The sequence below is a fragment of the Boleophthalmus pectinirostris genome, unplaced genomic scaffold (assembly GCF_026225935.1).
Source record: "Boleophthalmus pectinirostris isolate CB_2022bp ecotype Guang Dong unplaced genomic scaffold, ASM2622593v1 HiC_scaffold_8, whole genome shotgun sequence".
NCBI classification, from domain to species: Eukaryota; Metazoa; Chordata; class Actinopteri; order Gobiiformes; family Gobiidae; genus Boleophthalmus; species Boleophthalmus pectinirostris.
In genome coordinates, this window is record NW_026571515.1 from 12002536 (window position 1) to 12017856 (window position 15321).

Genomic DNA, 15321 nt, shown 5'->3' on the forward strand with positions numbered 1-15321 from the left:
TCTTTACATATTATTTTAAATCATCATTATTATTGTTGTTGTTAGGTACGGTGTCGCTCTGCACACAAGTATTGTCTTACACTAACGATACTTCATCGATGCTGAGACACCTGCGTGCCAATGGTTAAATTTGTCCACTAGAGGTCAGTGTTTCTCCAAGACCTCAGACACGTCGAACCATTTGAGACAATATTGCGACTGAGGTGTCAATGCTTCACGAGGCTCCATTCGCCCATCATTAGCAATAATGTCTTTCCCCTTGATAAAATTTACCAAGCATTCTCTCTGTTGCAGCTTTAAATCCTCGATCTCGGGAATCGTTGCCAACACAGAATGCATGGCTTCGTCTACATCGATCTCGACCGCTCTCGTGCACGGTCTACAACTTCCTGCGTTCTTGCAAACCACCTAGTGTATTCCGATTCCTGACCTAGTCACTGGAGAGAAATGAAATTGAGCGGAGGCACTAGGTCACTTGGCTAAAACAGTGGCTCCTTTCAAACCAAACCTGCACCCATAATGTGGACTGATGAGGGTCTGGAGAGAGTCTGATGTTCTGGAGTGAATGAATTGAATGATGTTTTTGATAAGGATGATGATTTTAAGGAGCTGAGAGAACTGGATGTGCATGATGATACAGAAATGGTTAATGTATATAGTGCACTGTCCCTGTCTCATTAAATAAATAAACTAAACTAAACCAGGTACAGGTCCATTAGCAAATAAAGATAAGGCAGATTTTTTTTTTTTTTTGTTTCTATTTCCTTTAAAAACAGTGACTCTCCTATAGAGTTATATAGACCCATGCCCTTCATCTGTAATTGTTAACTCAAATAGCGTGTCTTGAATGCAACCTAATTAGCGGGTGAAAAGACATCCCATATTACCATACCACTTCACTTTTTTCTGTGTTATCTGAAGCAAGCCACTGAAAACTTTAGCAATATGAGAAACATCGAAAGAGCTACGGTTTTGAAGGACATGTCTGTTATTAAAGGGAGTGTACAGAACAAGTGGCGGTCAATAGATGCCAGTATTATTAGGCTCGAAATGGGCAGGCCTGGAGTGCGGTTTTAGTGACTCCTAGTGGCCACAAGTGTAATGACAGTAAACAGGCAATTCAACAAGTTAGAGAATTTAATGTAATGCAGTCACAATTGTTTTTGTCTTCCACAATGAAAAATAAATAAATAAATAATAATTATTTAAAAAAATATATAAATAAAATAAAATAAAATTAAATTAAATCATAATACTGATATTTTTGTGCTTTATTAGCAGAAGGTCTGTAGCTCTAAATGAAGAAAATTACAAAAAAATATTTAAATGCCGATAGTACTTTCTAGTAATATGTTATCAGAGACTGTAGGTTAAAATAGATATCAAAAGTACTTGATTTTTTTTTCTTTACAATGATACAATGTTAAACTGTAATATTTGCTGTGTTAAAAAGACTACACTTTAGTTTAATCTGTGAAATATTGCACATTTTCTACAATACTTTTTTCTCTTTTCTTTGCCAGTTGTTGCAGCAGTGCTAGAATTAGTTTTATTTTAATTATTTTTGCTTTCAACATTGTCATATCTGAAATAAAACATGCAGTCTATGAAACAACAATCTTCTAACTATGTAATTCTGATTACATTTCTAATTCAAAACACGGAGAAGAGTCACTTTTAAGCAGGTTGCCCCAGCTGCATTGAAGGATGGGTCAAATGCAGAGGGCAAATTTTGCTCCCAGAACCAAAAAAACCCCCAAAACAAAACAAAAAAAACTATCTGCACCTTAACCCATCCATATGTGTTTCTGTAAACACCATATGTGATGTCTTATGCTTTGCTCTCCATATAACAAGCTCCAGCCTTATTCACTGTTTTGCTCCGAAGTGTCCCTCCCCCTTCCTCCCCCCTTCCCTCCATCTATGCCTGGTAAATGGCGCCCCCTACTGACCCACTCGTTGCTAGTATAAAAAGTCATAAAAAGTGCACATGTGCTTTGCTACGTTGGTTTTGAGGTAGTAATAACTTTTATATTCCTTTCAACAAAACTAAAATGCTTACATTAACTCATTTTTCGATTATTATTACCAACTATACTCCACTTATATTACATAACCCTGCTAAAACTCTACTTTATGATGATAATAAATCAGTAATTCATCACTTTATGATTTAATATTTGTTTATTTTTTACCACAAGACCCAAACAAAAGTCCATATGTGACACTTTACCTGTCTTGATCCACAGTCCACAGTCAATCTTAAGTTTCTGCAACACATTTTAACTAAAATTTTCAGCAGCCTCCTCATAGAATCATAGAAAGTTCTGACTAAAGTTCTTAAAATGAAACTTCACGAGTAGCCTGTCAAGTTTCTAAACCTAAATCTGATTATTATCGATATTATAATTCAAGTTAAACTATGGAAACATGCATTTTGTTGATGTCGCAACAATCAAATGTAACTACTGTAATTATCAGTGCCACTATAATTGTGACTAATGTTTATTATTTTATTTATTTATTTGGTACCACTGATTGCTACAACTTAATAAAACACGTAATTAATCATTAACAAAAAGCTAGACCTTTATCAACACAGCCTGCAACCAATCTCTACCGATTATTCTTCTATAAAGCCTGCTTAAACTGCACAACACAATAATATCTGCTCACTTATTCCAGTAATACTTTGTTTAAATCACAATTGTTATGATAGTTATGAAGTAGCAGTAGTCTATAGTAGTAGTAGCATTCCAACTACTGACTTTAATTCAATAAAACTCTCGGTTTAAGAGCATCCATTGCGAAATAGTGGAGCACCGTAGATGTGAATGAACGTGTGGTGGCTCGACGCATGCGCACGGCCGCCGGAGCGAGCCAGCCAGGGCGGTGATCGGAGTGGGCTCTCTCTCCGCGTCTCTCGGCACAGTCTGTGGGAAAAACCCGAGCGGCGGAGGGGGAGGAGGCGGTTACACGGACTCGCTCTCCCCGGTCCAGCGGCACCAGCGGCGGACGGCACGGTGCGCACGAAACCCCGGCCTCCTCCGTCATTACGCGGAGCGAAAAAACGCACCCGAAGCGGCGGTGCGAAGCGGTAGAGGAAGCGACGAAGAGAAGCAGCATACGGATGTGCCTCCGAAAACGCAACGGATACCGCCCTCCGGACCTTCTTCATGCCGAAATTGTGAGTGTAAATTTGGGGTTTGGAGGGGGGTGGGGGGGTTGCATAGCGCACCGGGGGCACCCAACACCTCAGCGGTCTCCGGGGGGGGGGGGGGGAAGGGGGGTGGCCGTGGCCGTGGCTCGGGCTCCAGGCAGCGGCAGGGCTTTTCCCTTCGCTCCGGTGTTAAGGAAAAGGTCGGTCTCTCCGCGATATACCTCCTCCCTCCCTCCCCCCTCCCACTACCTTCCCCCTCCTCCGCCCCCTCCTCCTCTCCTACCTCCTCGATCCCTCGTTTCCTTTCCTTCAGTAGCACCTTCACTCCTCCTCAGCAGCGTAACCACGGACGTAGCCGCGTGCACATACGTCTCTCGTTTAAGTTTAGTTCAGTAAGGAAATTAGTTCAGTCAGTCCTGGTTTTGCTCATTTAGTCCTGGTTTGGTTCTTGGTTGGACCTAGTTTATTCCTGGTTTAGTTCAATACAGAGTTTACCCAGTACTTTAGTCCTAATAGTTCTTGGTTTAGTCTTGGTTTAGGCCAGATTAGTCCTGGGTTTGACCTGATTTAGATCTGGTTTAGCTCATTTAGTCCTGGTTTGGTTCTTGGTCGGACCTAGTTTATTCCTGGTTTAGTTCTGGCCCAGTTCAATACAGAATTTACTAGTACCTTAGTCCTAACAGTTCTTGGTTTAGTCTTGATTTAGACCAGATTAGTCTTGGGTTTGACCTGATTTAAGCCTGGTTTAGCTCATTTAGTCCTGGTTTGGTTCTCAGTTGGACCTAGTTTATCCCTGGTTTAGTTCAATACAGAATTTACTAGTACTTTAATCCTAACAGTTCTTGGTTTAGTCCTGGTTTAGGCCAGATTAGTTTTGGGTTTGACCTGATTTAGTCTTGGTTTAGCTCATTTAGTCCTGGTTTAGCTCATTTAGTCCTGGTTTGGTTCTCGGTTGGACCTAGTTTATTCCTGGTTTAGTTCAATACACATTCACATTTACCTACTACTTTAGTCCTAACAGTTCTTGGTTTAGTCTTGATTTAAGATTAGTCTTGGGTTCGACCTGATTTAGTCTTGGTTTAGCTCATTTAGTCCTGGTTTTGCTCATTTAGTCCTGGTTTGGTTCGTGGTTGGACCTAGTTTATTCCTGGTTTAGTTCAATACAGAATTTACCTTGTACCTTAGTCCTAACAGTTCTTGGTTAAGTCCTGGTTTAGGCCAGATTAGTCTTGGGTTCGACCTGATTTAGTCCAGATTTAGATCTACTTTCTTCTTCTTAGTCCTGGACTGGTTTAAACCTGAAACCTGACAAATATTAAGCAGTGTATGAAATCATTTCTTTTATACACTTCGAAATTATATCTGAGTTTTTTTGTTTAGTTTAGTTTTGTTGTTTTTCCCCATAGGAACTGCAATAATACCATTTTAATTTTCGTTTGTGGGTCCATCACCTTCTTGTTGCTATGGATATGTCATTTCTCTGCTTTGAATGCTCCACAGTATGGCTTTATTCAACTCTACTTTACTTTCATTCAATTACAGGTGGTTTTATATCTTAAAAATACCTAGAAAAACGGACATTCTGACTGTGAGCGGGGTCGCCTCTCCACAGATCTGACCTGTAACTTGGCCTGGTTTGGTCTCCAGGAAGATAGAAAGGTTTAAAGCCACAGTGTGAAACATTTCTGACTTGGGGTGTGCAAAAATACTGAAATATTGATATATCTTATCGTTTAAGTATCAATATCATGGGCTGCTGTATCAATATATCACCAAGAGTATTTTTTGGTATATTTTACTAAATTATTTTGTTACAGACCTACAGTTTTGTTGGTTGTTCAGGGGAAGCAAACTCGTTCATGCGACACATTTGACATTTTCACTATTTTGATTATTTAAATGTTTGTGTTTCATATGAACTTTGCAGAAGACTTTTAGTATCACAATCGTGATTTAGCCTTTATTTTTTATTGAACCGTATCGAATCGAATTGAAATGTATTATATCGAACCGAAAGCTCACTGTATCAAGATATGTATCGTATCGTGGCCTGAGTATTGAGATATGTATCGTATCGGCAACTTCTTAATGATACTCAACCCTATTTCTGTCAAAGCAATAACATCTCCATGGAGAAAAGCAGGTTGCGGACCCTCCACCAGAAAAGTTACACAATGCACCTTTAATTGAGTGCACAGATTAGAAGAGCAATAGGTGCCAATATCACAACCCTGAAAGGAAGTAACCTACACTAAAATATATCTTGATTTCATAGCAAAAAAAAAAAAGTATTCTATGTGAGAATCAGTGTATGAAGTAATAGTGGGACATTCTCAAAATAAACAGAACAAGGGGCAGAATTCTAAATGGTCTTGCAGAAAACTATAAGAGAGAAAGGTGGTCAGAGGTTCAGTTGGCATGCATGTTCTCCCTGTGTCTGGTGGAGTTTCTACCAAGTTTACTTAATCAACTTAAAGAGCCCATATATTTAATGATCTATGTTATAATGTTGTTTCCTCATCACAAACAAGCCTGAAGTTGTCAAACAAAACAGGACTCCAGGCACTCCAAAATAGTAAAAAATCACACGAGGAAAAATATAGTAAAAGGCCTTTATTTAAATGGCCAAAGCCAACATGTTTCGACCTGAAGTTTAACATGTTTAACACTAGGGATGTAACAATAACTGAAATATTGTGATATCGTATCGTCAAAGTTCTCACAATAATATCGTGGACCATCACAATATATTGAATTACAAGTCTCTTTGCTTAAATTAAGAGTTATGGTGCAGCAATAGCTAAAAAAGACAGAGGGAACTACATAGACCATGATCCTTTGCTCCATTTCACCATAGACTACATCAGGGGTGTCCAAACTTTTTTCATCAAGGGCCACATATCTAAACACAGATGAAGCAGAGGGCTGATTGAGGCTGTAGACTGATGCTCAGTACAGGGAATAATTGAAATGTGTGCATGTTTAACACATTAGAATGAGGCATCAGTCTTTATTCATGCTAAGATCCTTAAAATCACACACTAAATATGAAATATTGGCTTTATCAAGGTAGATTTTCAAAAAACTTGCAGTAAAAAATTATTTTTCAGTTGCTGGAATGTAATTTGGGCCAATTCACCTGGAAGTCTGAGGGCCAAGAAAAACTTGTCTGAGGGCCGCATTTGGTCCCCGGGCCATAGTTTGGACATGCCTGGACTACATGAAGAAATAACAGTTCTAAGCCTTAGTTCTTTGGATTAAGTCTTGTCAAGGACTTTGTTAAGACATTTTAAGAGGAAAAGTTGCATAAGGGATATTGGAGTAAGGAGTATAAAGGGATATTGTTACTTTCCTAATCATGAGCCTCCCCCATCATATCGTGAGCTTTCCCACGATATCGCAATAAATATTGTACCGTGAGGTTCACACCGTGACAATATCGTATCGTGAGACTTGGATATCGTTACAACTCTAATTAACACACAAATTCTGTATATTTTGGCTGAGTTCGTCTCTCAAACAGAAAACACTTCCACCTTGTGATGTCATGTGGTAAGTGCTCCACTGTATTTTTAAACTCTATGCATCTTCAATAGAAACATTTCGATAATTTCAGCCCCTGAAATACATCACATCAAAATCTTTTTCTGAAACTTTATAAATATTTTGTCTGTCTTTTGCGTTTAAATGCTTGGACTTATGAATATTAGGCAAGGCAAGTTTATTTGCATAGCACAATTCATACACAAAGTAATTCAAAGTGCTTTACAGGATAAGAAATACATTAAAACCACAATAAAAACAAATCAAAACATAAATAATTATCATAAAATAAAATAAAAATAGAAGAGTGAGATCTGTGGACACCTTTGAACTCTTAATATTAATTTTTTTTTTTTTTTTCGAAAAGTCTGAATGGAAAATTGACTTCTGGAACTAGAGCGAATGGTCAGTGCTGAGCTCCCATTGCTTTGTCTTGAATGTTCCACAGTATGGCTTTAAATATATCTGTCTCCATGGCGATACGCAGATGGCACCACCAGGCCCGATCTGGAGCAGGAGCCACACTTAAAGTAAAATTCATGTTTTTGGACACGTTTCTTGCACAATAAATAACGTACAATTGATGAATATATCCTAAATAGATCACTTTAATGCCATACTGTTGAATATTCTAGGCATAGCAACAACGTCTCCATGGTGACAAGCAGGTGGCAGATCCGGTATCAAAAATAAAAGTGACATATTACACCTTTAAACACAAAAAGAATATTCAAATTTCTTGCTGCAAAGTCTGAACTCTGCTTCAAACCACATGCTTTTACTAAAATTAAAATTAAAATAAACTGCGCAGGCCAGCTTTAGTATTTATTATTTTTTATTTGTACTTAAACTGGCTTATCAATGCGCCTATCTCCACTAAACCATAACATATCCTTTCTCAGTATTACTTGAGTGCGAAAATCATGTTGATTATAACCATATCCTGTGTCTTACCAAAAGGATATGACGTTTTAACAGTAAACTCTTATCTTTGTTACATCAGTAGTTCAAAGACGGTTATTCGTTCTAATGATTCAGCTTTCTCACCTTCTCTATCTGGACTGGAAGGTCAAAAGTGTCAATTATAAATGTTTTGGTAATAGAATGAAATAAATTGTGTTTCAACAAGTTAGTCATTTTTTTGTTCAGTTTATTCACAAGTTAAAGGTAGAGATGGATATTGTTAAAGATTTATTGACACTGCTGCTCTCATCGATACTTAAAAATACAGACTGAATGACTTTTAAAATGTATTTTGTTTAATGAGAGACATAAAACTTATTTTATCTAGTCGGAAACGTAGATAGATGAGAATTATGCGGAAGCCTGTGACTATTTCCCTGTCATCGAGTTCAACTATCAAAAGAACAATGAACTATTCTGATATTTCCTTAGTAACTCTGGATGTTGTTGTCTCTGGTCGAAGGCAGTCACAGCTGCTTCAGTCTGTTGTGTGGAGTTGTGACTCTAATGTTTGAGTGTTTGAATCCCAAAGTGTGCACCTCAGAAAGACCCAACCGGACTCTAGTCACGTTCATTTAAACGTGTTTCAGGCATTTTAATGCTGACTGTTTACTGACCCTCCTCTAAAAGACACTGCACTTAAAATAATAATAACTGCAACTTTTTATTTAAAAAAATTAATAAAATAATATTAAGGGTGTGCAAAAATATCAATCGTATTGTTTAATGTGCTGATACAGTATCGATATTGTGGGTTGCTGTATCGATATATCGCCAAGAGTATATTTTGGTATATTTTACTTAGAGAAAAAAATCCCGCACACCATCCTACTTGCAAATTGTGAGACAAACCGTGCAACGTTTCGGCACTAGGCAAACAGAACGACAGCTCAGGTGGCCATCTTAAATAGGGTGTGGCAAGCACCCAAGGGTGACAGGTCCTAAAGAAACGGTGCACTCAAAACCCCATAATTCAGAAAACAAAGACAATCAACATACAGTGTAATTATAATAATAATGAAATATGAATTATTGATAGAAAAATCATTGAATAATAATAGAAAAATTATTATGGGGTTATGAGTGCACTGTTTCTTTATACAAAGGCCGACTGCCGAAACGTTGCACAGTTTGTCCTAATAAATCTCACAATTTGCAAGTAGGACGGTGTGCGGGATTTTTTTCTCTATGTTCTTGGGCTGCTCCCTCTCCTCCGACGCACCCATCTCTAGTAATCGATGTGCGAAGTTCTCATTCTTTTATTTATTTAGTATATTTTACTAAATAATTTTGTTTCAGCGCTACAGTTTTGTTGTTTGTTTAGTGAAAGGAAACTCATTTGTGCGACAAATTTGAGATATTCACTGATATTTACACTTGACGTTGCATTTGAAGAGCTATAGTCAGAACTTTCTATGATTCTATGAGGAGGCTGCTTAAATTTTTTGTTAAAATGTATTGCGGAAACTCAAGATTGACAGTGGACAGAGGAGGTAAGGCAGGTAAATGTCTTGCCCAAGGACACATATAGACTTTTGTTTGCGTCTTGTGGTAAAAAATAGACGAGTAATAAATCGTAAAAGTGACGAATTACTGATATTTTGATGGTTTAAATGTGTGTGTTTCATATTCACTTTGCACAAGAAGTAGATTAACAAAGACTTTTAGTTTCACAGACGTAATTTAGCCTTTTTTTTTTTTTATCGATCTGAAATATATCATATCGAACCAAAAGCTCACTGTATCGAGATATGTATCGTATCGTGACCTGTGTATCGAGGCATGTATCGTATCTGCAACCTCTTAATGACTCCCAGCCCTAATTAATAAGTTGAATTTCTGTAGCACATTCATGACACCCAAAGCGCTCTACACTGCATTATTCAATCACTCCGCACTCGGTGATGATGAACTGTTATTGGAGCCACAGCTGCCCTGACGAAAGTGAGGCTGCCAATCTGCTCCACTGGTACAACTCTGTCCTATTACAGTCCCTGTACAGTAGGGATGTAAAAATAACCGGACTATCGTGATACCGTATGGTCAAAGTTCTCACAATAACATTGTGGACCATCACAATATATCGAATTACAAGTGTCTTTGCTTAAATTAAGAATTATGGTGCAGCAATAGCTAAAAAAAGCAGAGTGAACTACATAGACCATGATCCTTTGCTCCATTTCAGTCAGACTACAAGAAGAAATAACAGTTCTCAGCACTTTTAAGTCTTTGGATTAAGTCTTGTCGAGGCATTTTAAGAGGAAAAAGTAGCGTATTAACAGTTTTATTTGTTCGCCTCCACAAAATATCGCAATAAATATCGTACCGTGAAATGTATATCGTGAAAATATCGTACAGAGAGATTTGGATATTGTTAAATCCCTAATCGTGAGTCTCCCCACCGTATCGTGAGCTTTCCCACGATACTGCAATAAATATTGTACCGTGATGATATCGTATCGTGAGACTCGGATATCGTTACATCCTTAGTGTACAGGAAATTTGACGAACAGGCTCTGGAAAGCGGAAATAAACTTCAAGATTTAGGACAGTTTAATGTTTGAAATGTGAAAAATGTCAAATGGTGCTGTGTATTTTTGCTGGTTCGATCAAGCAGTTTTGTTTTTCTCACTTAAGCTCTTCTGGTTAAGTTTGTCCAAGCTGTTGTTTAGAGAAGTAACAAGACTATGCAACCTCCATTTAGCAACATACTCGGCAATACACAGCTCTAGAATTTTCTTGGTTCTATGTATAAGGGAGAATATGCAAACAGATCCAGAAATCAGACCACGAACTGCTGCACTACTCACCCATAAAAAGCCAAATAAAGTTCATTTTCTTATTACAGTTAAAACCCAAACATTTTGAGCTTAACTTTATCCTGTACCATCCAGTCTTGGATATCATCTGCCCCTATTTATACTCACTCAGTGTATACTTGTATTTCTGCCCATTTCCTGTGGCAGTCTCAAGTTACAAGAGCAGCTCTCAAAACAACGCTCCTGATGGCAATTTATCTCACCTGTTCAGCCGCTTTACAACGACGAAACTTTACAAAGACGAGTGGATCTGGAGCTGTATCCCTGTGTCTCCCTGATTTTAGAGGGCGTGACTGACAGGTGGGTTAACCAATCAGAGAGATGCCCGACTCGAAGAAATGGGTTAAAATATTGGGACCCGACCCCACCCAAAACTAGTCTGAATCATCAGCCGGTTTTACTTCGTAGAAACCGTCTGACCTCGCAGCATTAGGATTTGTTCGCTTGATGGTAAGCGTGTAGGTTTTTTATTTAACCAATTGCTGCTGTTTGATGTGACGTATGTAATGCACCGCTAACGGGACTAACTAGTATATTAAGCTTTTCCCAAATCCCGCAGGAAGAAGAAGGGCAATAACGTCTTCACCAAACATTCTCTTTATTCCAGCTTTAAATCCTCGATCTCGGGAATCGTTGCCATCACAGAATGTATGGCTCTTCACTGATTGGCTGGTGCCCGAACTCGCACTTCCGTGTTTTTTGCGAACCATTTAGTGTATTCCGATTCCTGACCTAGTCGCTGGAGAGAAATTAAATTGAGTGGAGGCACTAGGTGGCGCCGACCTGGCTAACTCAAACCTGCGCACATAAAACAAATGTGTTGAGCACCGCTACAGCAGGGGTGTGGACTGCAAATGTGCAGTTTTGTTTGCGTAGTGTATTAAAGTCACGCTTCATTTTACTATTCACACTCAAGTGCACTGTTTAGGCAGCCTGATTCATCAGCCGGTTTTAGTTCGTTTCACTTTGTTTCACTTTGTACAAACTGTCTGACCTCGCAGCCTTAGATTTCGTTGGCTCAACAGTAGGCAGGTACTTTTTATCATTTAACCAATCGCTGCTATTTGTTCGTGACGTATGTAATGTGCTGCTAAAAAGGCTAACATGTGTATTAAGCTTTTCCCAAATCCCGTAGGAAGAAGGGCAATAATGTCTTTAACCTTGATAAAATTCACCAAACATTCTTTTTGTTACGGCTTTAAATTCTCGATCTCGGGAATCGTTGCCGACACAGAATATATGGCTCTTCGCTGATTGGCTGGTGCCCGAACTTGCACGTCCAAGGTTTTTGCGAACCGTCTATTGTATTTTAATTTTTGATCTAGTCGTTGGAGAGAAATGAAATTGAGCAGAGGCACTCGGTGGCGCCAGCCTGGCTACTGTTTAGGACCTGTTTGAAATGGCCTACGCACTGACAGAATATAGTGCACATAGAGCAGAAGCTTTTAGTGGAGTTTGGGACTAAAGCACCTGGATCATGGAGCGAGAAGCACCTGACGCTCTGGATGTCTCCGTTCAGGTGATTCGTTTGTCTTTTCACCATGTTGGCCTGTACGACTCACCTTGTTCACGCTGGAGCATCGTTTGTGTAGTTCAGGGGTCTCCAACCTGTGGCTCTCCACCCCCTTCCAAGTAGCTCGCCCAGGGATTTCTTAATCACATGTATTGTCCTGAATAACTCAAATTTGATTAATTAAATGCCTATTATTATTGTAAATCTATCATCCATAAATAAATAATGTTTTATCCAACTGTACCCCATCTAAGTCTTGCCATGGCTGTTATGTATACTTTATTTCCTGTGATGGCTAAAATGAGTAGCTCTCTAGAATTTTAATTTTGTGTAGGTAGCTCACCCAAGGAAAAAGGTTAGAGACTCCTGGCGTAGTTCTCACGCATAGCTATAAAACTATTCATAACGTCTCTTCCGTATGCAGAGGACATCACGCACCTATTTCTTGTTTCTCTTTTTTCATTTGGCGTTAATTTGTGCAGGTAAGACTTGCAAAAACAAAAGTCCTGTGCCCTTGTTTGTTAATCACAGCCACTACTACCACGTAAATGATAAAAAGTGGAAAAAGCAACAACATAAATGACTGAGAAAGCACAGATTTGTACAAAAAATCAGTAATCAAAGCACTAATACTGTTTATCTCAGAGGAAGAAGAAGTGATACATTTCTTTCTGAATGATGCAAAATTATCAAGAGGAGCTTTCTTTTGCATTTGAGCAATTAGAAACTGTGGTTGGACTGCCCCAAGTGAGAACAGAGGTTTTTCATACCCTGTGGCCTCTTCCGGATTCAAACAGAATGAAAGGGACCAGCTTTATTTGATCAGCAGACCATACAGTTTTGAAAACAGGTTAATTCATTTATTTCAGTGCGGCTGCAACATCTTCCACGTTTATTACTTTAAAATCCTACATGGCTAACTTTGGGTATCCTCGGGTTGCTCATGTGCCTACTGCTAACTGGGTTTTTCCGTTCTCTTGACTATTGGTACATACTTCCTCTTCCTGGCGTCTTTCTCCATTCAGTCTGATACTTGCTTCCTCTTTTTCACAGTATTTTATTTATTTGACCAACGCTGAGCAGCATACTGTTTGCTATGTGATAGGGCTGCAGGGTTAGTCACTGTCAAAACAAATGCTTCAAATTCTCAAATCAGTTCTCAAATCACCAAAGCAGCGATGTTAAAGGTAACTGTGTAACTTTTGTAGATCTGGTGGAAGGACTGTGTACCTGTTTGTTTACATGGAGGTGTTATAGTTTCACCTGGAATGTTCCGCAGTGTGGCATTCAACAAAAAGCAAAACTCTGAGCAGCTTGAATTCTTACTGTCACCTGGCTCGCCTTTCCACAGATTTGAGCTGTGATTTGGCCTAGTAGTGTCGCCATATTGTGAAACTTTCCAGGCAAAGTAATAATATCTCCATGGAGACAAGCAAGTGGTAACCCCTCCACCCAAACAGTTACATAATGCACCTTCATATATAGAAAAGTCATGGAGTTTTAGTTTCTCTTTCACACAACTTCAGCGTTCTGTTAAGTTCTCATTCGGCTATTATGATTATTTCCAAACATATGCGCCTTTTGTTTAAAAGACAAGACAATAAATACATTGATAGTATTTTGAATGTTAAAAAACTATAATACCATACTATAAGGTGAGTCATATTTAGCCCTAAAGTATGATCAATCCTACACATGTAAAGTCGTGGAAAATTCACTTGGCATGGAAAAGTTTTGAAATTTTGTCAGTGAAAACGAGTGGGAACCCTACAATGTCTTCTACAAATCACGAGGGATGTAACAATAACCGAAATATCATCATATTGTATCGTCAAAGTTTTCACAGTAACATCGTGTACCATCACAATATATTGAATTACGAAGTGTCTTTGCTTAAATTAAGAGTTCTGGTACAGCAATAGCTAAAAAAAGGCAGAGTGAACTACATAGACCATGATCCTTTGCTCCATTTCAGTGCAGACTACAAGAAGAAATAACAGTTCTAAGCACTTTTAAGTGTTAGTTTTTTGGATTAAGTTTTGTCAAGGCTATTATTATTGTATTATAATGCACCAACTGTCTTTTAATGCACCTCACAAAGCTACTCATACATGCTCAACTGCACATTGAAAAAAAAAAAAAAGGACTTATACTGTCATTTAATTAATTAATTTATTTTTTTATACATGAAAAGTAGGAGGCTGAAAAAACTCATTAACAAACATAACTAGGTTCCCCCACCCTCCTCTTCCCACTTGTAGCTGTACAGAGTGGCATATGTACTGTTATTATTGTCAACATTGAGCTTATCTCTCCAATAACTTTTTAAGAATCTCTACGTAACCATACACATTAGTCATTTATATTTACTCATGCTGAAAAACTCTGACTCATAATACACACTGCTGTACGGTTTATGCATTTTGTATTTTTCCGTATTATACTTATTGTACAATGGTCCCTCGTTTTTGCGGGGTTACGTTCTAAAATAACCCGAGGCAAATCCGCGAAGTAGTCAGCTTTATTTTTTACAATTATTATATCTGTTTTAAGTCGTAAAACCCCTCACCACACACTTCATAACTTTTCTCAGACAGGACACTTACAACCCTTTTTGCATCCGTTCAAAACTTATTGCTGCTGTCGTCCTTTTGTTATTTTCCTCCTTCTTTATGTAAAGAACTGAAGATTAATTTATTCCGTAATGGCGTAAAAGTTGCGTAACTTGTACCTTCCTTCAGCGTGTCCAGAAGTCAAAATTTTTGTGCGATGGTTAGATCAAACATTTATGTAAATTTGTCAAGCTGAACACATTCTGGACTGTACAGGAGACATGGCACGGAGTAGATTGATTGACAGTGTCTACAGCCAATCAGGACGCAGAGGAGGAACACAATACGCGTTCATACAGTGTAAAAAAAAAAGCATACAAAAAAATCAGCAACACAGCGAGACCACGAAAGGTGAACGGCGATATAGTGAGGGACAACTGTACTGTTCTGTCTAATGTTTGTGTGCATATTGTATGTTGCAAATGAAAAAAAAACAACAACAAAAAAACACTTCATCGACTGCAAACCTGGAAGAAAGAGCCTTGGGACAAAAGTACATTATCTGTCCACCTTTGCAAGTGTCAGCATCAAGTTGTGTTCACATTACTATGACACCTTAAGCATTTGCTGTTTCTGAAAGTGTGAAAGGGTTAGGGTTAGAAAAAGTTGAAAACTGTTGTGTTGAATAATTAGGATTCTGGGGATGCATTAACATCGTGTACCATCACAATATATTGAATTACGAAGTGTCTTTGCTTAAATTAAGAGTTC

General features: G+C 38.4%; 1 protein-coding gene across 2 annotated transcripts in view; it reads left to right on the plus strand.

Moving 5' to 3' along the window:
- The first annotated feature begins 2875 nt into the window (after window positions 1-2875).
- Window positions 2876-15321, plus strand: part of rgs19 (regulator of G protein signaling 19) — an 83624-nt gene continuing 71178 nt past the window's right edge. For both annotated transcript variants that reach the window (XM_055165622.1, XM_055165623.1), the window contains exon 1: window positions 2876-3187. In XM_055165622.1, coding sequence (XP_055021597.1) covers window positions 3131-3187 — 57 coding nt within the window. In that variant the 5' untranslated portion in view covers window positions 2876-3130. The remainder of the gene's footprint in view (window positions 3188-15321) is intronic.